This window comes from Lingula anatina, chromosome 4 (assembly GCF_051362555.1).
Source record: "Lingula anatina isolate TDL-2025a chromosome 4, LinAna3.0, whole genome shotgun sequence".
Lineage (NCBI taxonomy): Eukaryota > Metazoa > Brachiopoda > Lingulata > Lingulida > Lingulidae > Lingula > Lingula anatina.
The window spans coordinates 8,064,164-8,088,793 of record NC_141770.1 but is presented as its reverse complement, the minus strand read 5'-3'; the positions used below and the strand labels follow the sequence as shown (position 1 = coordinate 8,088,793).

The window sequence follows — 24,630 nt, the reverse complement described above, 5'->3', positions numbered from 1 at the left end:
CATTTTTAGAAAATGTTTCACCTTGAAATAAAGGTCAAAGGTCAAATCCAAGGGCATATTTGGAATCTTCACATATGACTTTCGGTCAGACTTAAATAGTAGGCCTAATTTATCCCATAATTCCTTTGGTTTGGTAGATATTTGGTATTGAATTTTCGAAAATTTGGACAATGGTGCGTTTCAACGAGCGTCACGCTCAGGCCAATGCACCGACTGAGACAAAAAAAAAAAAAATGGGGTTCAAGTTGAGATTATATGTGTCCTTAATCTTGCGGTCTACGAGGAGAAGTGTAACCTTGGTTGGTTACTAATTTTTAAGAGAACGGCGGCTTGAATACACGACAGATAAGATTGCGTTTTAAATAGTCTTTATTCCTCTCATACGGACTACAGGCTGGCATGCAGGCAGGGACAGTCGTGACGATCTCCCGGGGTCTCTCTCTTTTTACTTTAGAGGCCCATTTTTTTATAGGGAATCGTACTGATCCCTGCGTGCCGTAAAACTATTAGTGAGCGTAAATAACTGTATCCGATATAAACAACCGATCAGTAAAACTAGATACAGGGACTCCAATATTTGTTACCGTTGTCCTGAATATGGATATATTCTCCGGGTTGGAAGGTTACATAACGCTCGGACCCGGACCGGTTTTGACGAAATTATCTCAGTTGTGGCGTCTGTTTTGGTGGGAGAGATCAAAAGAGCCAAATGGAAATAATGAGGCCAAACTACCTCTACGATTTTAGAATCGTCAACAGGTCTCCATTTTCTGTCATCTGAAAGGGGTGTACCTTCAATTATCTAAATTAATTACTCTACCGGGACTTTTGTTCCAAAATTTGGTTTCTCTTCCGTGATTGTGAATGTAATTTAAATACAGAGACAAACTGTATAACACTGCCGTGTTATAGAAACGGTAACGGTGACTTGTATCCGGCGCCAGAACGCGGAGCAGCAGGAGCCGTACGAGACAGGTCGGGACTAAAACCATGAGTGCACGCTGGTGCTACTAATGAATGTGATTGCGAAGTAACAGAATACACGCTAGATAGGACGAGTTGGATTTAAACCTCCAAGTGACTGGCATAATATGTGACTTAATTTGAAGTGGGGCAGAACTGATCCCCTCTTTGGTCCATCAAAAAATAGCGTGATTTTTTATTTGATGCATTAGTTACCCGTAGTTATCATCAATTTGAGAAGGTCCACAACAGTGTGTGGAAGCTCAAGTGGACTTTAAGTGATGTAATGCAAAGAATATAAATATCTAAGTACAAATCAATTTCATCTCTGCTGATCTGAATTGATTGTCTTGAACTTATTTGACATTAAAATGAAAGTTTTAATTCATCCAGTTATATTATACTAAGATAAGAAAAATATTACTAGATTGGATCTTACGTTGGGAAAGATCACGACGTTTCGACCTCATCACAAGGTCTTCTTCAGGTGAACTGATTTTTAGTTGTGAAGTGCCACGTGGGATTGAACAACCCTCCCTTAACAAGCACTGCGTTTTCTTAACCTTATCGTAATAGCAGGATCGATCTATCTCAGTGGGGATTCTCTCTTAGGCACAGTCAATGTAATCGGCTTTTAAGCTGTCTGGCATGCCCCATTGCAAGGCAACATGAAAAACTTCATGTACCACAAAAGTTCTCCCGACATTACGTTACAAGAGGACGTGACAGACAGAGGCTTAAAAACCTCTGAATGCAATTTAGCAAGAATCCCCGAGGAGTTAGGTCGATCCAGCTAGCACGACAGCGTTATGGGAACGGTCCCAAAGAGACCATCATTACTAGGGCATTTCCTTTTCACACGTGTGGCTGAAGTATCATCGTAAGATTAATAATTTTTCATATTCAACTACCAATATTTATTTACGTATTTTGAAACAAATTTTCTGTGAAAAAATTATTTTTATTGTGCACAGACACATTTTTACTACAATAAATGAAAAAAATTAATATTCGAAACGCTTCAAGCTGAATCCGACATCAGTATAATTGAATAAAATATGTATAATTTGCATAATTGTGGTCAAGACATAAGCGCAAATAGTTACGCTTATTATTGATAGATCGCATGCTACTCTTGTAAAAGAAAACAGGCTGTGTAGACTCCAATTATCATCCATTTGAGGGAGATGACACTCAAAATATACTACACATATTGACATAAATACCAAAATAAGAAATTGACCCTGATATGCCATAAATGCTATGTAACTCGTCATACTCGTGAGGTCATAGTTGGTCTAAGCTTGGTAAACCTGGAGATGAGAAAGTTTTCCTGAAAGCAGACATCCAAGATGTGTAATCTAGAGTAATGTAGCATCCCCGTACACGGGATGACTGCAAAAACAACCCCATTCTGTAATTCATGATATCGATAATTTGACCTTAGCCAAATAACTTATTTTTTACCAATCCCGAGTTAAACTGTAAGGAAAATATTGATCTTATAAACTGTCCATGGCCAAAGTAAAAAAAGTAACATACAGTGTCATCGTGTGCCTTGGAAAAAAATTATGTGCGCCTTAAGTAAGACGCCATTATCAATAAGACTTGTTGTGATCAGCAGACTTGAGGATTTCGGCCGATTCTCTTAGCATGTTTTCCGTTCCTTGAAGTACGGGGTCCACGTCTTCTTGACTGTAGGCAGACGACATATGAACTGAGTCTGTGTTCTCGTAGGCTTGGTCGAGCGGCAGGGTTGTGGCGACCAGAATGGTTGGGTTTCCCCCGACCTCCGAGGCCACGGGGCTTCCCACAACGATCTGCAGACTATTCCCGTCTTGAATAATCTGCACGTTCCGCAACGTCGGATCACTGGACATGACGCTCTGCGGCAGGGAGGTGGCAATGTCAGCTGACGTGAGATCAACGTTCTGATTGGCTAGCACGGTCTCCATAGCGGCTCCTGATTGGTCATCCATACCCACCTGACCTGGAGTGGCACCAGCAGACGACGCTTGGTTTGTGAGCCGTGACTGAACAGAATCGAAAGATAACATGTCTGAAGATTCGCCAGCATATGTGGTCTTTTTCTCATAGCTATCAAATCTTCCGTAAGATTTAATTTTCCGTCCTCGTCGTGTCATGGGTCTTTGCCCAGGAAGCTTCGAGCGAGCTTCGCGTATGGACTGCTCCGTGACGGTGATCATCTTGCGCCGTTTTGTGGCTTTAGCCGTGTCTTTTGCGGGTTTTCTTGCCGGTTGTTGGCGACTCACCGTTGCTGGCTGTTGGGTGTCTAAGTTGATAGCGTCAACAGAATCCATGGAGTCAATGTCTTCGTTCTCTTCCTGTATGGGACAACGGTGGTTATGAAGTAGCTTGGAACGAGTGAAACCTTTCCCACACTCCTGGCAGTGAAATCTGAATAATAATAATAATAATAAAAATAAAAGAAAACAAAAAGTACAAATTATCATTTTGTAATATACTAACAAAGGCAACTAAACAAACACATATATGCAAATAACATTATTTATCAAGTAAGGAAACTCCAGTGTTTCTAATGTAAAAAAGCTCTGATGATTACTTTTATGTAGAAATTTAAAAAAAGACCTTAAAACATATATGAATTCAACATAAATAAATCAGCGAATGGCCAAGAAGTTTAGGTACCAATAACACAAGTGGGTGACCCACCCGATGCTCTGTTTATATGATACCTAGAGTACTTACTTGTACTCTCCCCTATGTCCTCGTTCGTGCTCTCTCAGATGTGGCTTCCTGCTGAATTCTTTCCCACACTCTCCACACTTGAAAGGTTTGATACCACTGTGAGTGATGATGTGTGCCTTCAGCTTGTCTGGTCTGTTGAAGGCTTTCATACAACCTAGTATGGGCGATAAAGTATAGTTTTCAGAAAAACGAAAAAGAAATTCATTAATCACTATTTTTTAAATTATTTTTTACTATTTTTTCTCCCTGTACATACTTGCTGGGGTAGCGCTAACACTCGCCAATTTAGCCAAATGCTAAAACTGGCCGTAATTGGCTAAAGAAAACGGGCTTGATTTGACTTGTTTTAGTCAAATTATAACCATTTTGATAACAAATTGACAAAAAAAGGGTGATATGGCTAAGCGAAAAAAATTGCTAGCGCTACCCCAGACTTGTATACTAACAATTTACATGCAATAATAAACACTTGTACGGGGTGGATCCAAAGATATTTTCTGACAGTCTTCCAAATTATCTTTGTTGAACTGTTGACCCATCCTCCATTTTTGACGGACGGAAAAAATTAGATGCCCATCAATGTAAACTTTAAAAATTCTGACCCTCTTCCAGAAGACCCATCCGACTCCCTCTCCCCCTGCTTATAGGACCCCCCCCCCCCCCCCCCAAACTCTCCCTCATAATCCCCTCTATGTCACCACACGCTTGTATTTCTACAACCTACCTATGTGGTTTCTAAACGGACACTTAAATCTCTTTGTATTCTCATGGATCAGCATGTGTCTCTTCAGCTTGTCCTTCCTGTTAAATGCTGCATTGCACACCTCGCATTCAAAAGGCTTCTCCCCAGTGTGGATGACGGCATGAGACTTCAAATAGTGCTCCGTTTTGAACTTCTTGTGGCACACTTCACATTCAAATTCTCCTAAAATTAGCAAAAAGATGGCATTCCAAAATCAAACAAGGGACAATCCAGAATATCAAATCATCATAAGTACTTAGAATTTCTCCTGTTCATATCATGGGTGCACTTCGATAGTCTGAAGGTCTATAGGTCTGTAAAAAAGTAATATTTTCATCAGTTTCTGAATGGTTCTATAGTGGACATCAGACTACTAAACCTTCACACTATTGTCATGCACCCCATATTAGAACATAAACTGATAAATTATCAAAGACAAGCCAAAAAACTTTCATACTGACAGGAGGTCGATCTACCTGACATATATAATAGGGTCCTGGCTGCTATACCACCTAGCAGTCAGTGAGTGTCAACATCTGCTCACATCAGTCTGATAAAGGCCTATGTCCAAGTTGGCCGTAAGCTAATGACATGAAACTTTTTCGGCTTGTGTTTGATAATTTTCATTTGTGGTCCAACTACTATGCTAATGAACTGTTTTGCTCATAATAAATTGAGTTCAAACTTAAGTTCTCACCTCCTGTTCCATGGATGAGAAGATGTCTGCGTAGGTACCTCTCACACGTGAACAGCTTAGCACAGAACTCACAGGTGTACTTGTGGGTGGAGGTCTGCAGGTGGTGCTGAAGTGCCTCAGGAGATGTGTACTTGTTGGAGCACTTGGGACATTTGAACTCCCTAGAAAAACAGACAGACACATGTTCATGCTGTCTAAATAAACAGTCTGCATAAATTTCTAAATCTTTCTAGTTCACAGAATCTTACAGCCCAACTAACCATCTAAATAAACAATCGGCCAAACAATACATATTCATTAATACATGTGGCCTGAAAAAAATAAAATAATAAAAAAATAAAATAAAATAAAATAATAGGGAGAGGCATTGGGTTGTGTGTGTGTGTGTGTGTGTGTGTGTGCGTGTGTGTTGGGGGAGGGGGGGTACTCACCTGTTCCCTGTCTTGGGTCCCTGGTTAGGATACAGACTATGTGAATACTGATGAACACCAAGTTCATAGAGAGATGGAAACTGCTTGTTACACATATGGCATCTGTAGGTCATGTCTTCCTCGTGTGTTTTAGTGTGTTCTAAAAAGGCGTCTAGTTCTCTGAAAGTCTCTCCACATGTCTTCAGTACACATTTATACACCTAAAAACAGAGGGAGGGAATTTTATTGGATCATCTTCAGGTTCGACTTTTAAGTGCACTTCTTTTATTTAGATTAAAACGGTCCAATGAAAATGTTCAAAGTTTGGTGACTTGTAGGCCCATGAAGCCAGGTGATTTGTATATCTATACCACATTAATAAATAAATAAATACTATAAACAACCACAACAAGACCAAAGAAGCTTTGCCTACCTGTTCAGTTCTGTGTATTGTCATGTGGGACTTGAGTTGAAAGTAAGACTTGAACTTCTGTGGGCAGTATTGGCACAGGTAGGAGTTGTCTATGATGATCTCCACCTTGGGTTGAAGGCCACTTTTGGAGTTATCCCCGCCCGCACCCAGTGCTGGGGACTGGAACAGTGACATAATGTGAACGAATCAGTTAGGTTTTAAAATATCTAATTTTTTAAAAATGTGATATGAATGGCTGAAATAATTTAGGATGGTTTTAATTGAAATACTGAAAATTGTCTGATTTTTGTAGTCTTATTTACTGCTGTTTTAACTAAAATTTCACATAACATGTAAAAACTTTACCTAGCTAGACTAAAACCATGAAATGTACTGGAGTTGGCCAAGACAAACAATGTTGTAATTTAAGATTTACTGATATATCATGCAACAACCTAAGAAAGGGAAGTATAAAACTAAAAGAAAAAAAGAAAAAAACAGATGCTTTGACACAAAAACAAATAAAAAATATTTATATGTAGAAACACATCAATTCTCACGAGCGTAAATTGGAAAAAAAATTTGCCTTAAGAAAAAGGAAAAAAATTTATTTTCCATAAAATCAATGTAATAAGGCATTTGATTTTAAAAACTGATTTCAAAACAAAACGCTCTAACACCCTCAGTTTACCCTTAATAAGTATATAACTTTATGTCACCTGAGGGTTGTCACATTTTTTTGTCCGCTTTTGATGAATTAGTAATTTTCAAATTCTTTTCCTTTCCCAAAGCCAAAAAACAATATCTGTAGCATTGGGCATGTTGGCATAAGGCAAGAGGATTAATTACTCACCTATAAGACTAAATATATAGACTTTTCTTACTCTCTTCTGTTAAAAACTTAAGCATGCCATGTGCAGTTTTGTTAATAAAAACAGGTGCTTATAAACATGCACTCACACACATATAAAAACACAAGGAAATACATACCAGAAACATTACTGTCAGGTTCAAATAGGCAGTGGGTACTAGTAACAAAGCCAACACAACTTCACAAAACTTACACAACAAGTGCATTAACGCGCGCACACACATACACACACGCGTGCATGCAACGTGCCCTTTCAGCATGCTCTCGCAGTCACTTACCAAATATGTATTATCTGTGGTGGCCTCCGTAATGCCTGCGTTGATACTCACCACATAGGGCTGTTGGTTGTCGTCATGTTCGGCGCTGCCTGAGTTGACAACTGTCTGAGATTCTCCATCCTCCGTGACTATCACAAGGTTTTGTGGTGGTGGCTGTTTGGGTAGTGTGCCGCTGGAGCCACTGGGCCAGACCTGGAAGTGTTGGAAAAAAGATGGAAAAAAGAACAGTTAACACAACAAGGTCATGATCAATTTGGGCTCCCGTTTATATGGAGTTATATGTTTAACTGATATACACCACTATGCATAAAAATTTTAAATTTTGCATTCTACAATTTGATTATTAGCTTACATTAATACAACTTTTTACAGAATACATCAGACCAATTAGACAAGAGTGAAAAATGCTTTGAACTCCCTCCCCTACCTTATGGGTCTGCATGTGCTTTTTGACGTTAGACTTTTGTGCAAATGCACGTCCGCACACGATACACTGAAAAGGTTTCTCTCCCGTGTGTGAGCGCACGTGCTGCTGCAGATCAAAGTTCTTAGAGAACATTTTGTCACAGTATTGGCACTTGAGCTTCTTACGAGGAGAGTTATCTTCTAAACCTGATGTTCAAATACAGATATTGATAAATATTCATGCATACATACATACTGGCATGTGCGCATAGATATGTTTTTCAAAAATAATACAACTTGCTTAAATAATGAAATAAAAATCCAACCAAATTTATAAACAATTTAATACATCGCATCTTGACAATAAATAACTGACTTTGCTGCATCTTAACACAAAATATCACCCTCTCTTCCTTATATAATATAGCACAAACACACATACACACAGCATTTAGAACAGCAGACTAAAAGACCTGCGGATCAAATATGGCCCACCCACTTGTTGCGAAATCCCTGAGGGAATCTATTCAGTGTCTAATCAGGAATTAGGCGGCAAGCTTTTTAGTGGGTGGGCCATATGTGATCTGCAGATCTGTTAGACCATTGTTCTGAATGGGCTCAAACATTCACATTCACAAAAACACATTCTCGTCTCCACTGTCACCCCCTTACCCCCTCCCCCACCCTTGCTTCTCCTCTTCAGTGTTGGCAGTATCTGTGGATGAGCCTGGATCTCATCCTGGTCTGTAACCACGGTGATCATGTCCATCCCATTGGTTGAACTGGTCTTCACTCCTGACAGCTGGGATATCACTGCAATTCAGATTGTTAGCGATATTTTAGCTGATGTTACTGGTGATGGTAATGGCTCGATCACTTCAACCAGGGAAAAATTATCAATTTTTAAGATACATAATTCTGGAATATTTAAAAATACATTTCTATGTAGCATAGTGGTGCTTTAATTTATAGAATAGCATTTTAAGATTTAAGTCTTCTTTTCAATTGTGTTGCCACCACTCAATAGGAATGTTCCAATTTAAAGAATTTATTACTAAAAAATGCAGTATCTATAAAATTCACAATTTTTCACGGTTGAAATGATCAAGCCTTTACCATTGTCCAGTTTTAGGGTAAAGTTAATACAGGCTTCTGGACAGTTATCCTGAGGAAACCTACCATTTATATCAACTGGAAAGCAATTTCAGGAACTATAATAAATATATAGTGTTTAGAAAATATTATTTTACCCACAGGATAATTGCCCAAAGGAATTCAATTTTATCTAATGGATAGTGCTATCCAGAAGATAGCGCTAACCAGTGTTGATGAAACTGGGCCCTAGGGTTTAGAAAACATTATTTTACCCACAGGATAACTGACCACAGGATAACAATTTCATCCAATGGATAAGGCTAACCAGTGTTGATGAAACTGGGCCCTAGGGTTTAGAAAACATTATTTTACCCGCAGGATAACTGACCACAGGATAACAATTTCATCCAATGGATAAGGCTAACCAGTGTTGATGAAACTGGGCCCTAGGGTTTAGAAAACATTATTTTACCCACAGGATAACTGACCACGGGATAACAATTTCATCCAATGGATAAGGCTAACCAGTGTTGATGAAACCAGGCTCAGATGTATATAACAAGGTCCTTACCCCTGGAAGTTGTCTTAGTGATGAGACTACTGGATCTGCCATCATTCTGGTTGATGATACCCTGTTGCTGCTGTTGTTGTTGTTGCTGCTGCTGTTGTTGTTGCTGTGTTGGAGAGTGCTGTTGTTGAGACAGTGACTGACCTGGGACTTGCTGAATCTGTATAAAACAACAGAGAACTTGATTCATATAATCAATTATATAGAACTTGATTCATATAATCAAATATATAGAACTTGATTCATATAATCAAATATATAGAACTTGATTCATATAATCAATTATATATATAAAAGGGCAGATTCAGTCCTCTCTTGAAAGTCATGCTGAAATGTAATTTTATAATATAAATTAGGTTTTTATTAAAATAAATTTTGGAAGAATATCCAACTGAAACTTCTTCGATATGTAGGGGAAAAAGTGGGCATAGACATTGCAGCTGAAAGGAGAAGAAAGTCTCAGTTGTTTTTGAAAAATTCAACAGAAACAAACTTTGATGACAGCTTTCCCGTGCACTTAAATTTTCAGCAAGCTTTTATATCAAAGGGCATTTTCTATCACTTCATGTGTACCTTTTAAAGATAACTTTTGCACTTACATTCCATTGTAACAAATTGAGTCATGTAAATTTGCTTATTTACACACAAGAGAATAACAATATAGCCACTCAAAGAAAATACAACATATGGAGACTGCAAAAATAATGTAAATAAATGAAAAAAAAAAAAAAAAAAAAACGGAAATTTTATCCCTCACCTGAATGGTCTGGATCTGATTAGAGGGTATTGTGCTGGTAAAGGCAGAGTTATTACTGGAGAAGACACCTGCTGTGCTGACCGTCCCAAACACCGGGGTGACGGTCAGACTTCTGGAGGAGGTCAGCTGGGGGGTCACCTGGCTGCCAAAACCACCACCCTGAATACTGGTGCCCTGGAGAAAAAGAGTCCTCATTGTCAGCTTAAAGTGATACCTTTTACACTGATCATACCCATGATAATCAAAATTGTATTAAACATTGTGATATGCTCCCAAAATCTGATATCCCATATTTGTAAAAAAGACGTTTGTCTCTGTGTTTCTCAATATGCTTATTTGTCAAATTTGTTAAAAAAAAAAAAAAAAAAAAACTTTAGGGACTTACCACTTGCAGGGAAGCCTGATCTATGTTGAATGTCATCAGTTCATCAGTGAGTACCATACCCTGGCTGAGCTGAGCAAGAGGGGAGGGAGGAACTGTGCTGTACTGGTTCTGAAAGGTGGCAAACTTAACAGTCACATGAGGGTAACATGGCATAGAATATTTACCTTTAACTGCAATACATGTTATTTTCCAGACATGATTTTGGCTTGTAAAAATTGAAATAGGAATAATAGCTTGGTGGCCTTATGACTAGGGATTTGGGTCCTGCTTAAAAGAGAAAACTGCCAGTCATACACACACACACAAATAAAAAAAATCACCTAAATCATGTCTCATTTCCACAGAAACAGCTACACAAAACAAAAAGACATGAACTTTTGAAAGCTGAAAACTGGCGAAGAAAAAAAAAAACTCACTTGTCTATTCAGAGTGTGCTGCACATTAGCAGTAAAAGCACTGTTATGGCTGGTCCCAGGGAGCTGGGTAGGCCGATGGCTGACCTGCTGCGGAGAGCAGCGCACCTGTTTGTGACTGACAAATGCCGAGAGGGAGTTGAACTGCTTCTTGCATTTACCACACTGGAACATGTCGTCTTCTTCAACTATAAAAAGATAAAAAATTGGTCATTTCCTTCATGGACGTAAAATGCAATATTTGTTACTGATTTATTGAAACATTTCTAATATGGCTATTAAAATCAAATGCAAGTAATTGAAGTAAAGTATCCCAGAGGAGCTTCAGTTAATAGGGGTAAATATTTATTTAAGTCAAAACACTAATTAGAAAACACATCCTGTTGCAATATATAAACAATATAGTATAAGAATGAGTGTAAGATAAAGGTAAAGCAGACATTTTTGAGAAACAAGCACTGTATACACACACAGGGTCTAAAGCTGTCACGTTTCCAAAAAATTCAAATGCCGTCCAGCAATTTTTGAAAATATAAGCCGTCCAGTGATGCTGACTGCAGTCCAAATTGACAGCTGGACAGTTCGCTGGGAAAACCCTTCATAGAAGCACAACCAATGCTTCTAAGGCAACTAAAGTGCCTCCCATCTCCCCCCATGACTCTACACTTACCAGGCACCTGCTGCTGTTGTTGTTGTGATGTTGCCTCGGCGACTCCTTGGGACTCCAGCAATGACTGGACAGCCAGAGCAGTCTGACTGTCCATGGTCACCCCATCTGGAAACAACAGAGAAATTGACATTTAGATTTTTTTCTTTTTTTTTTTTTATAAGGTTTATCTTATAAGTAAGTAAAAAGGCGAAGACCACCCTGACTTACTTGAAACAGCAAGAGTGTGGTGTAGTGGAGTAGAGTTAAGTTTCAAGTTATCCCTGAAGCTCAGGGTGGGTGAGGACTAGATTGCCATAGTTTGTAAAATTTCTGTACTTCTTTCAAGATATAATTTGATATCATTTTAGTGCATCTATTGTAAGGCATATTGTGATCTCTATGGAATGTGCCAAGGGAAAAACTATTAACATTATGCATCTCTTATGCTTTAGTTTTAACTAATGGAATCTATTAATATTAGGAGGTATATATATTACTGACTTATGAGATGAAGAAATGCAATAATCATATTATCTTGGAGTCCTTAAAAACTCTGTTATACTTTCTAACCCTGATTCTAGCCCGTTCCGAATTATGAAATGGCACATAACAATGATATTAAGTCCACCTTCTCCCACTTGGGAAAATGGACAGTCATATTCTTTGTGTTATCATTTACCTATAAGTTATAATTAATCAAAAATAAAAATCAAAAGAATAATAATAATATGTTTTGGGGGGTTAATATGATGGGATGGGTTCTACAGTAAATGGGAGTTGAAGTTTTGATATTTATAAAAGATGTTACTTTTATGCAGTGACATAGATTATTGAAAGAAATATGAAAACTAAGACTTAAAAGCCAATTAACATGAATTAATTCTGCCTCTAGGTTAAAAAATAAATTCTGTCCTTTGAGAAATTAATGAAACTGCAAAACTTAAAGAGGGTTTAGAGGGTTTGATGTTTGGACAACGGGTTCACTTAACTTTCGAATTAATTTGTAAACTTGAGACTGTTAAGTTGAGATTGTAAAGACAATCATAAACAAGACAATGAAAACTAGTAAGTTCATTCAGCTTCTACCCCTTCTGCTTTGCATATGATGGGGGAAAAAAAGGGGGGATATGACTTCCCCCTCAAAATTAAATTAAAAAATTGATTAAAAAAATGAAAACTAATCCATCTGCAACTTTTGTCTTAAAGGCCAAGAAGGGCGTGTATTGTAGGTTGGGACCACAAGCAGTAAAGTTATGAGAAAGCAACAGCCAACACTGAAGCTTGACTAAAATAGAAGAGGGGGAAAATGACAGCAAAATCCACAACATCCAGAAGTAAATTTAAACTGATGCCATGTGAACATTGTCGCAGCACAGACATAGACAGGTGTGTGAAAATGGTATGTAATCAAAGTCAGAAAACTTTTATCGTATTTTCTTCGCCGGTGTGAGAACAAACCGACCGTCACGTCTTGTTTATCGCTGTGCCGTTCTCTCACTCCCACCCCGGCTGTTCCGACGAATTGACTGTCCTTATCTACTGATCTGTCCCGGTAAATTGTTTTTCTGTACCATCAATCAAACGTGGACATGAGTAAAATCGAACGCCATTGCGCTGAATTGTCATTATCTCGTGGATTATACCCGAAAAAATGACCTTCTCAAATAAATTTTACGATTTCCTTCATATCTTGCCGCTTTGTGGATTGTTTTAAGCAAAGCTAGTTTAAAGGCTTCTTCTGGGCCACGTGAAATACACAAAATGAGAAAACAGTCCAATCTCTTTAATATTTGTGGATTTCACATCTTGGTGATCAATCCATCTTATTTTAAATAAAATTATACTCACTCGCCAGGGCCTCGAATAATGCTTGCGCCATTTTGTCTTGTTCGCAACTGCCAAAATACCCGGATGTCGTTGCCAGAGTGCTACAGGTGCGACATGACAGCGCAACTAATGCATTAGCTACAGCACCGGTGCAACAGGAATGAAAGTCCTAAGAATGGAAGTCCGGGCTCCCGTATGATTACATGTAGTACGGGTTAGCTTTAAATGGACTATTGGGTTTAGTATATGGGACGAATGTCACCTGTACAAAGTAAAAAAAAAAGAAGCGGACTGAGACAACCCGAAATCTCAATACTACTGATAGTTGGTTATTCATTTTTTGTATTTGATATCTAAAAGAGGAGAGAAAGGCGTTGAATAAGTCCATAAGCAATGTATTTCTAAACCTTTAATACTACTAAATTATCAGAATTTTCCCCAGTATCAAGAGTAGAAAAACAGTTAATTATCCAAACGACTTGTTTAAAAAAGATAATAAAAAAAATTAAAAAAAAAAAAGAACTTGTCTTTATTGTACACTATTTTATCCAAAATTGTGACAAATCAATAAGTTATTTCGGCAATTTGATGTGCTTTCATGATCTACCACGTTTAGTTTATTCAACAGCAAATTATATCCCCATTATAGAAGGATTCATATACAGTATTTATAAGACAAGAGCATCTCGTCCCCTGCATGTCGTGCGTGAAAGTTGGAAAGGTTACGTTGAATGACTGCCAAGCAGTCGATCTGCGTTCGATGACAATTCTTTTTATAAGGGCATCTCACTTACCCCTACTGCCAACCTAAGGAGATATAAAATAATGCGCTTCTGACATTTTTAATGAACGATTATTAACGCAAGGTCATGAAGTCGACTGAATATCAAAATGTGGATCAGAAAATCCGCTCTTCTGAAGCGTAAGGTCAACAGCGTGTTGCGATGGAGTATATTGTTTCAAGCAGTCGGTTCCCGGTCTTCGCAGGCTTGTCTTTTTATAGACTTTCTCACTCAGAACCCCCTCCCCCCATTTAAGGAAAGGTTAATGCATTTGCGTTTGAACGTTTCAATTTTATGCATCGGGTGATCGGGCGGCTCACCAAATGTCACTAAAATTGGGACATTTAGTAGCTCAGCACCCGTGCATGTGCCATATCTTATGGGCACATTTAGACATTAACGCCAGGATATGTAGTTACTCATAGCTAGAATCCAAAATATTTATCTTGGATCCTAGCTCACAACAAAACAGATTTGCCATGCAAATTATGGCTGAATCGCGAATATTGACTGTGAACGGAAATTTGCGTTATAACATTGGGTCATTCCGTTAAGTTTGTATACAGTATATGAATCATTATTTATTTTTTTTACAAAATTCTAGTCGATGACTTTTTGAAGATCGTTAAACAATATAGTCCGTCCGAATATTAACGCAAGTATTTTAACGCTCTATCTGTGCTTTGTAAAGCACCTACGTGTACTCACTACGCTTTTCAGAGCACAATACAGTTCTGGAGAGAAAAAAATATTTTATTACAAAAGCACTTTCTGTATCTAAAAGTTTTGAAATAGGCCATGAAAATTTTAAAAAAGCTTGTCATACAGGTAGAACTTGGAATATCAAGTGCATTCGTGGTAATAAAACGTAAATACACTGTTAAAAACAAAGTCGCACAAAGTTGTGGAAATGCATTGATACTGTCACTGGTGAAAGAAATCTGACATTGACGACCAATAAAATAAAACTGGTGCTTGGACGTTGGATTTATCCAATGAAAGTCCTCCGAATCTTCTGTGCGGACTACAGATACGCCACATCCGCAGCGATCACAACGGAATTCTGAAAAGAAATGAACGGACATGGACACCAGTGACGAAAATATATTTTTGATTTTCCATTTAATGATTGCATTAATTTTGCAAATTAAAGGATTTACATCATCATCATAATAATAATAATAATAATAATAATAATAATGATAATGTCAGTAACCATACCTGCATTAGTTCCACACTCGGGTTCACAAGTTTGACGTTGTCTAATTTTGTAATTGGTAGTCCCCGATTTCCAACCTCTGCAATAAAAATTACACATTGCTCTTTTCAACATCACGATACAATGCAATGCAATGAAGTGTGACATCTAGGTAACTTAACAAGATAAAAAAATGAACTAATAGCTAGTGTAAGTAGGCTATACAAGTGCACCACTTGTTCTTCTCACAATTTCAATTTTTAAATTAAAATTAGATATTATTCCCATTAAAACATACATTACTTTGAGAAACACCAAAGAGAAAAGCATATATATATATATATATATATATATATATATATATATATATATATATATATATATATATAAGGGCCTATTACAAAGACGTGTTCCCTGAACATGCAGGCCCTACATACCGTTAAGCTTTGGTCTGATGAACGAGTTGAGAATGATGTTTGCAACAAAGTCTAATCCTTTGGTCTAAAAATAAAAAGTCAGAAACAAATATTAAGACCCGAATCAACATCTCTGGAACAGTATTACCAAATTGCTGGACAGTCAATTACCGGGGATCGTCGGAACATGGAACAGTTGTCGGTTTATAGGGTAATGACCACCGGGAAATCAACCCGCTCGTTTACGATCAAGTTCACTGATGAATTTCATCGGTGCTTATTTTTTCTATTTTAAGTCAAATACTTAACTCAGTTAAAAGATTTTGGCTCACATTAAACATTTATTTCAACATATTTTAGTAGTCACCGTTGAGTACTTAAAAATCAACAGCCACCCACCCTCATCCCCCCTGCCTACTTAAAATACATGTATAGGCTACTAGAGGGAATACACGTTGACATACCGTAATCGGGCCGATAGTGCTGTCTTTAACATCGAACTGTATCCTGAAAACAAGAAAATATTAATGTGTAATTAGATTCTCTTTGAAAAAAAAATACACAATTACGTATGACAAAGCGTTTGGGCTTCATGTGCGTCTGAAACTGTGAGATTTTATTGAACTCCGGTGCTTATAATGTAGGCTACATGTTTCAAGCATCTAGATCAATTCGAACACATATTTTAGTCTGAACTTTCCTGTGATGCTGAAAAGTTAATTAAAGTAAAAATCCACTATATATACGGTTTAAACTAAGGCTGAAAACGAATCAAAACTACAAAATTGTTTCGACTTTAACACGGCCACAATTCGAAAGTAAATGTTTCATATCATATGGAACTAATTTTTGTCAGGCACTCACCGTGAAGGCCCCACATTGGCCGCAAGATTGTCTCCGCGCACAGATATATTCAGAGATACATTCAGCGTCTAAAGTAAATAAGAAACGTGACAGTCATCAAACAAACATTCAGGCCTCATAAACATTTGATTCATAACTCAGTACAGTCATAATTTCAGATAAACTGACATCCGTTTATATTCCCGTGTTTAATTTATTAATTAATTTGCACCGTCCAGAATTCAAAGCGCCATGTAAAATGTGGCTTTTTTTATGACAAATCAACTTTGATAGCGTGAGTAACTAGGCACTTAAAACACTTGTCATAAAACTTACATTATTTATGCATTCTGGATTGTGATTTCGTGCAATTGTTTTACTGTCTTGGAATGACTTTGACGTGGATGACAATAAGACGTTAGTATTTAAGGTTCACTTCATTTACAACAGGGCGGAAAATGTGACATCAATTACAGCAAAACTGAATAATATAAATCTAAAATACAATAAAATTAACATAATAAATAAATAAACAGATACATAGGTAAGTAAATTAACAAAAAACTAATCAAATTACCGACAAAGCTGTGAACACGTAAATGTTTTTCGGCTGCTCCGGGTGCTTGACATAAAACCGCATATCACCTCGAAAGTACCCTAAGATTTTCCCAGCCGTCACAGAGAGGGTTGGGGGCTCCGTGGTCCGCAGGTCCATAGATACGGTGCAGTTGGGGAACTTTTCGCCGACCTGTGGTGTATATCAAATAACAAAGAAATAACATTCTATAATGACAAAAAAGTAACTTCCCAGCAAACATATAACGTTATTATAACGTTACCATAACGTTTATATAACCAAAAAACGTTATGGACACGTTATGGGAAAGTTATACAACATTCTGTTTACGAAAAAGATCACTGATGAGTGGGTTCACCCACAGTTAGTTTAATTTTACAGACAGACAATAATATTTCACAGCCGTTTCTTTCTGCAGTGAGAAACTGTGACGATCTTCGCACGGAGGACAACTGCCAAGTAAAATTAATATTTTCCGCTACAAAGACTAATTTTTAACAGTGTGTCTATAATGAGACAGAACCAGGATATCAAAAAAAAAAAAAAAAAAAAAAAAAAAAAAAAAATGGAAGGCACCAAAAAATTGTAACCCTAGGCCCCTTTCTCAAAAATTGAAATGAAACATATGACACATGTTTCTATGGTTCTAAGAGGGACTCATTTCTCCATCCTTTTGTAAAAATGAAGGGACTATTAAATAAAAAATAAATCAAATTTGAAAGTGCCCCACGCAAGCCCCCTGGATCTGACTTTGCTATCTGAGTCCTTACCTGGGGCACTATTCTTCCCATGCAAGTTTTCTCTCCCTCACAACTGGTTTTGAAGTAGTGGCGCTGATCTTCAGGAACCTGAAGAGACGGTAATGTGTACAGATATAACTTCAAAACTTAAATAGAAAAATATACAAGCTGGACACATATTGTGATTTTCATTTCTAGATTGATCGATTTTTAATCTGCTCTATTTCCAACACCGTGCACCGCCCACCCACCCACCCGATGGATACAAATACCGGTATGGTAGCAAGTATTCCGAACACACACACACACACACACACACACAATTTAATAAATAAATAAATAAATAAATAAATAAATAAATAAATATAAACAATATAATTTATGCTTATATCTTATACATATCTCCGATATAAGGTGGCACATTTATATAAAATATATTTTCTTACAAGTGATTTTATCACAAGGCAAAATTTAAAATTTAAAATGCAAAGAGGTGGTTGGAAAGGCTCTTTCAGGCTCTATTTCCAACACCGTGCACCGCCCACCCACCCACCCGATGGATACAAATACCGGTATGGTAGCAAGTATTCCGAACACACACACACACACACACACACACGTGCGCACACACACACACACAAACAAACAACTTACGTCTATACTAGTCAGGTAATATCTCAGCAGGCCATGTTTGTGTAATACGTATCCAGCCGTGTTCATGACGTACTCCGACATCTGGACGTACACCATCCGGGTACTGCCCGTCATTTCCGGCATGTCCGGCGCCTCCACGGGCGGGTCAGTCTTATCAGTGGTCCACCTCAATAATCCCTTTAACAAAAATGTAATGTTTGCCATAATAACGCTACACAAATCACAATAACTATCACTGAACTGGCCTTTATTTATCAATTTATATTTTTTCCTTGTTTTATTTGATAGGGCCTAAATGTTGGAGTATGGTGTGCTATATACTTGTTCAGCAATTTCCTACGATATGATGGTGCATAAATGTCCATAGAATACATGTGCGTGCACACGAAAATAGGCTCAGTATTTTGTAGGCCCAGTATTTAACAAAACATGAAGTAGTGAGGTGCAAAAGTGTGCCGATTTTGTCTTAACATTTTTGCCTATGGCAGACCCTTCAAGTTTCACTCTGTAATTCAGTCCATGCTAAACCAAAACAGCGTGCACTTAAAACTTATATGTTTGCAGATTACATGACTAGAATTGCGTTTGAGAGGACAGACTGCAAGACAAAAGAGGTTGCACATGACGTCACATAAATAAAATGACGTCACATGTCTCACCTTGTGAAAGGACTCCACATAACCAGTATGAAACTGTGGCGGCTGAATTAAGCGGTAGTCTAGTTCAAGGTCATTACCGACTTTGGTGGTCACTTTAATAAATAAATAAATAAATAAATAAATAAATAAATAAATAAAATTAATATATAAACAATATAATTTATACTTATATCTTATACATATCTCTGATATAAGGTGGCACATTTATATAAAATATATTTTCTTACAAGTGATTTTATCACAAGGCAACAGAAATAAGCCCCGTTTTAAATGCAAAGAGGTGGTTGGAAAGGTTCTTTCAAGCTTTTTTCTGGAAAACGTCTTTAATGTACATTTAATTTAGTAAAATGACATCAAATATAAATATGACGTTCTTGTTCGAGTTCACGAATAAGACTATGCATACAACTTCATGTGTTTATCATTTGGTTGACGCCCCTTTATCAAACTAAATAATAAATAGAAACACAGAAAAAATCCAATGCACTGCTAATAGGAAAAAATATTTTTTATATATTTCTCATATTTATATTAGATCTAGGTTTGTGTAAACAAACCGTAATGATGGTAGACGTACCTTTTAAGTTTGCTAAATGTCTCTCTGCGTTGTCGTCGATTTCCTTTCTCGCGGCGGGACAGAGCTGAAAGGAAAAACTCACAGCTACATTTATAAGCGCCGTTAATTTTTTTTAATGGCAAGGCATATATGGGGAGATTTACCTTCAGTCAAAGAACAAGTACAGAAAAAGGAATATATGTACAACTTATCTAGTTCTGGTATTTTTATGCAGAACATAAACGAGTATTAATATATTATTCCACAAAAAAGTTAGTAAAAGCAACAAAGAAAAACCTGTTTTGGATAAACTTCATTTCGATTTAAAAGTATTGTCTGCCTATTCTCGCTGAAAAATAAAGAAGGCTGTCGTGTGTAGTAAACTACGTACCAAGTCGGTAACTTTTTCCTTAATGGGACGTTCAATGGAGCCACGGAATAGGTTGTACAGCCAACTGGCGCCTCCGTGGAGTGTGACACGGACGCTTCCAAGACCGGCATTACACTGCCTCACGGCAATGCTTGGCCTGCCGTTGAAATCTTTACCTGTGGTGGATTAAAAGGTATGTATAATGTTTCAAAGTGTACGCTGTTAATCATATTTATATTAAATTTGTCCATGGAATTTAATCACACGAAATTAATCTGGGTCTATCAGTATATACATGTGCATGTAGCCTACCTTCACGCCTATGTTAGAAGGCCTAGATAGAGAGCAAACAGAGAGACAGGCATACAGACAGACAGACAAACAGACAGACACAGATAACAGAGAAGTGGGTGAGACAGGTTTATAGACATACCAAGACCAACAGCCAGCTGGAAGTCAATACCATCAACTGAAATGTCGAACGAACCATGGTCGCTGATTTTAATCCTGTTATAAATTGGCAAAAAAAATGTGTGATTAATGTGTGATTACAAAAAAAAAAAAAAAAAAAAAAAAAAAAAAAAAAAAAAAAAGAAACTGGCGTATTGATATATTTATTAAATAGTTGTGAATATACACAAACAATAACACATTGAAGGTCAACTCAAAGGCAAAGCTGGCGACTTATTGGCGCTCAATGCACTATGAAACGGACCTGGTCATTTTTAATACTTTTCTCTTAATATCCAAAGTTAACTCCGCTTTCTTCGTTTATTCTATTCATTTAAAGTACTGCGTTAAAATACGTGTACGATATCCGTGTCCGTGTTTTTTTTTACATTTATTCATCGGCATCTCTCGCTAATATAAGACTTCTATTTCATTCTAAGCAGGCAATAATGATATTTTTATATAAATCATAAAAAAGGTTGTTAACCACAAACACCGCCTTTGACAAAAATCACCTAACCACAAAGTCAAAAAAAAATAGAAAGATTTGGAAGGCAACGAAATGCTATACAGCCAACTGATACGTTTAATCAACTAAATGATTTCAAAATTTTTCTTGTGCAGGGGCGGATCCAGGATTATTTAAAGGGGGGGGGGTCTGCAGATGCCCCCCCCCCCGTCCTGCCCCCCCCCCTCACCGTCCCCCCTTCTAAATCCGCCATTGTTGTGGCATATCAGACAACCGTCTTTGAACTCACCATCCTCGACTTTTGTATCTCCAGTCTCCATGAAGTTGAATGTGCCCCCCAGATGTCCGCCACCCCAGTCCACTTCCGGGTAACACTGACATATGAGACTGGGGGCGATTGAATGCTGTTATCTGGAGACTGAAATTTGAATTTTCGTTATCAATAAAATGAATAAAGTGGAACATGGTCAACGAGCAGTAGTGCACTGTTCTTTCAGTGTCGATAGCAGGTCCTTACTGAAGTGATAGAATATTACACATTTATACACACCAAATGGGGTGAAATGTTTGTGACCCTTTGCGTTGTAAGAGAGAGAGAGAGAGAGAGAGAGAGGGAGAGAGAGAGAGCAGTATACTTTGTAATATCATAATCGATCTTCCCAATTCCGACGTCTGCCGCCCCATGCTGGTCATCGATATGGGTCCCTGCGATCTTGCGACCTAAGTTGTCTACAAGTGACTTCTCAGCTGTAAAAAGATACAATAAATTTATTCTGAGATTTGAAATAATGATTTTTTTTTATCGACATGACTTTTGTCTGGTCGAAAGACGTCGTCATCTACATGTCTCGATCGCTCACAACGCACAAGTTACGTTTTTTTTTTCTTATTTGATTATTCTATGTATTCAATTCATTTCACAAAGACTGCTCTCTTAACTGTGTCCTGTATCGTTTTCTTCTATAAATAGAGCCGATGCATAGAATGTATCAATATAGTTATATACTAGTAAATTCATCTCTATACAAAAGAAATAAGGAGAAATTGTCAGCATTTATTTTCTTTTTCGTTTGGAAAAAGCGGTCGTTTCTTTACAGTCAAAATCACCCGGGAAAACTATATGAAAATACAGAACAACAAGATATGCACCAACAAATTAAACCAGAGGAGCAAATTGCGCCTGAGGATCGAGGAGCGTCACTAACACAATTAATTTTATAACGCCGTTGCGCATATTGTGTACCCTAAGTGTCAGGGGACTATAACGCTAGCTTACTCACTATAGCTTTCCATGTGTTAGCTTTACAGATTAACTATTGCTGATGTGGTCATGTATATGAAATCAAGATCAAGCTGTCAATACCAAAATCTAGTAGGCTACCTAGGTAATATTGTGCTAAGCAGCAGTGAAAACCCATGTCTTTCACTTTGACCTATCGCGAATCTTGAATCACACTATACCAAATTAAATGGTGTTTACATCATTACACTATACCAAATTAAATGATGATTACATCATTTCTAAATTGCCCGCCACATGAAAAGAGTACTCACCAAAGTTAAGTCCAACTTGGGTGATTCTCACTTTTAAGCCAGGATTGACTGCCTCCCCTGCCTTGACACACCCAATTAGCCCAACTATGGTGATGACCGCGACGTTATTCGCCAAGGAAGTCATCACGTCCTATGAAAGCTACAATTTGGAGTTCTTCTATAATGATATATTCCAATAGATAGTCAATATTAACCCGCACAGACCAGACAGATCAAACTTATGACTAAATCAGCCAACCCGGAAGATGTCCCCAATAAATACCGAAACTACCTGGGTCTTTTTAACAAGGAAGTGTGTCTCGTTCTGGAGAGTTTCTATTCGGCAAAATGAAGAATGCAATAATTGTTACTACGGTTAGCCAGGTGATTGTAAAAACACGGCGCACGTTTTCATCTATTTTAAAAACACGTGACGCCATTTATTTTGAAATTTCCTGTAAGCTCGAGCTCATTCCAGAGATAATTAAAAATTTCCACGCATAATATGTCACAGTATGTGGCGAATAAGGGCACATTCCCATAGATTTTAGATCGATCTATCCCCGTGGGGAGTCTCACTAGATTACTGTCAGATAATCCGGCTTAAATGTCCGTCCCGCTTACTACAAGCTGTAAGAGGGTAATTAACTTTCGCGCCCGCTCGACTGACGTGAACCCCTAGGGAGTAAGGTCGATCTAGTTGGATCGATCTAATCTCTGGGAATGGGGTCTAATTATCACATGAAACCGATGTTTTATCTACGTTTATTTGGGAAAATCCACGCACTTTTGTTTTTGCCATATATGCTTACCTGGGGTTTTACCTAAAGCTGGTAGGGGTAGCATATAGGTGCGAAAATTTCAGCCTAGATTCGTATACACGCTCTAGAAATTAGGGAAGTTAAAGATTAGGGAAGACATTCCTTCTTCCTTTGTGTCCGCAGATGCTACTGGTGGACAAAGCGAAAGCAAAAGCTCTTAGATTGAGGAAGGTAATTTCGTATTTGCCTGATAATGATCTTATTGAGACAATCTCGAAGAAAGAATGAGTAGATCACACGGACTTTTTCATTGGTATAAAAATACACATGGCCAGGACGACACCAGCATGTCAGCCTGTCGTAAAAAATATCAATTTTGCCAAATATATTCCGTCAAATATATTCCACAAATTTATTGTATTGTTTTGTGACGTGGTCTACCATGGACGTACTTTAGAGGGATTTTTTTTCACCAGCTATTTACAGTTATTCCTCTGACTAATTCTGTGCATGCAGTGAGTTTTTTTTTTTTTAATCTCATCGTCTGGATGACCTCGAGTAATAATTAGCAGGGCCGTACTTTTTAATGAGCATCACCTTTATACGCGTAACTACACGTCAAAGCATTGCTAGACTAGGAATAAATCATCTCAAATCTCGGCACTTAATATAACTGCTTACTGCTAAAAGCTAAAATTTTCTGAGTCACCTTAATTCCCATTTTTCAATACGGTCAGAATTTTGGAAAATATTTTGACGGAATGCCCACGCAGTGGTTGATAATTATACCGTAACTAACTGGATAATTATACAATATTTATTTAAATTATTTTTGATTAATCAAGTAATAGGAATTGGTGGTTAGATGAATGGATGGTATAATGCAAACATGGATGAATTCATGAATATGTAGTAAGCGCTGTGTTTGACTTCTAGGGACTTTTGGTGCTTGGTCGCACGTGTACGTCCTAAAAGCGTAAATTAAACTTGTATTACTTTATGGAAAACCGTGACCACATTTTATCCAAATTTGCATAACTTTGAGACGGTAAAAACATGTTATTCCTAATGGTCCAAGGTTACAACCTGCTCGCCCAAGATGACTTATGGTAATAGTGCATATAAATACGCCTTCCAGATTCATGTTTCAAGTTTGAGTGCGTATCCTGGAAAACTGCTTATTACCGCCCCCCCCCCCCCCAAAAAAAAAAAAAAAAAAAGTCAAATAAAAATAGCTGGGTCGATATTTCTTTTACAATGCCCGTCAACCTGAAGAAATTTAAATTAGAAAAATAGATACAAAACATCGAATACAAAGGCAGGGACGGGTGGAGCAATGATTAGAAAATCGCCTATTTTCTACGAAAATTAGATACGACACGATAATGTCGTATGGAATACCTTGGAATTGCCATGACAA

At 37.6% G+C, this 24,630-nt stretch overlaps 2 protein-coding genes across 3 annotated transcripts; both read right to left on the bottom strand.

Moving 5' to 3' along the window:
* Positions 1-1,903: 1,903 nt before the first annotated feature.
* LOC106150768 (zinc finger protein 341-like) lies at positions 1,904-13,351 on the bottom strand. 2 transcript variants are annotated; one of them, XM_087011580.1, is made up of 15 exons: positions 13,224-13,351; positions 11,397-11,501; positions 10,730-10,914; positions 10,314-10,421; positions 9,929-10,102; positions 9,175-9,331; positions 8,181-8,321; positions 7,531-7,715; positions 7,104-7,295; positions 5,976-6,134; positions 5,564-5,763; positions 5,133-5,293; positions 4,418-4,618; positions 3,694-3,847; positions 1,904-3,381 (listed from the first exon to the last, which is right to left on the bottom strand). In XM_087011580.1, the coding sequence occupies exons 1-15, from the start codon at positions 13,252-13,254 to the stop codon at positions 2,562-2,564; spliced, it is 2,973 nt and encodes a 990-aa protein (XP_086867706.1). In that variant the 5' UTR covers positions 13,255-13,351; the 3' UTR covers positions 1,904-2,561. The 2 variants fall into 2 exon arrangements, with proteins under 2 accessions (XP_086867706.1, XP_086867707.1); XM_087011581.1 differs by having other exon boundaries at positions 7,155-7,295.
* A 1,365-nt stretch (positions 13,352-14,716) lies between these two features.
* LOC106150773 (bactericidal permeability-increasing protein-like) lies at positions 14,717-22,726 on the bottom strand. Its single transcript, XM_087012034.1, has 15 exons — positions 22,471-22,726; positions 21,552-21,663; positions 21,206-21,334; positions 20,431-20,504; positions 20,019-20,173; positions 19,649-19,712; positions 19,072-19,163; positions 18,413-18,589; positions 17,789-17,866; positions 17,019-17,189; positions 16,463-16,530; positions 16,063-16,105; positions 15,620-15,683; positions 15,206-15,282; positions 14,717-15,047 (listed from the first exon to the last, which is right to left on the bottom strand). Exons 1-15 carry the CDS (start codon positions 22,592-22,594, stop codon positions 15,009-15,011), a joined length of 1,467 nt encoding a protein of 488 aa, XP_086868160.1. The 5' UTR covers positions 22,595-22,726; the 3' UTR covers positions 14,717-15,008.
* Between the last annotated feature and the right edge of the window lie 1,904 nt (positions 22,727-24,630).

Coding starts and splice junctions, on each gene's coding strand:
- LOC106150768 (XM_087011580.1), bottom strand. CDS start 13,254: ATGGCGCAAGCATTATTCGAGGCCCTGGCGA. Junction 5,294..5,563: donor GGACCCAAGACAGGGAACAG/GTGAGTACCCCC, acceptor CTGTTTTTCTAG/GGAGTTCAAATGTCCCAAGT. Junction 3,848..4,417: donor TCCGTTTAGAAACCACATAG/GTAGGTTGTAGA, acceptor CGCCCATACTAG/GTTGTATGAAAGCCTTCAAC.
- LOC106150773 (XM_087012034.1), bottom strand. CDS start 22,594: ATGACTTCCTTGGCGAATAACGTCGCGGTCATCACCATAGTTGGGCTA. Junction 21,335..21,551: donor ATCGATTATGATATTACAAA/GTATACTGCTCT, acceptor TTCAAATTTCAG/TCTCCAGATAACAGCATTCA. Junction 18,590..19,071: donor ATGTGGAGTCCTTTCACAAG/GTGAGACATGTG, acceptor TTTTTGTTAAAG/GGATTATTGAGGTGGACCAC.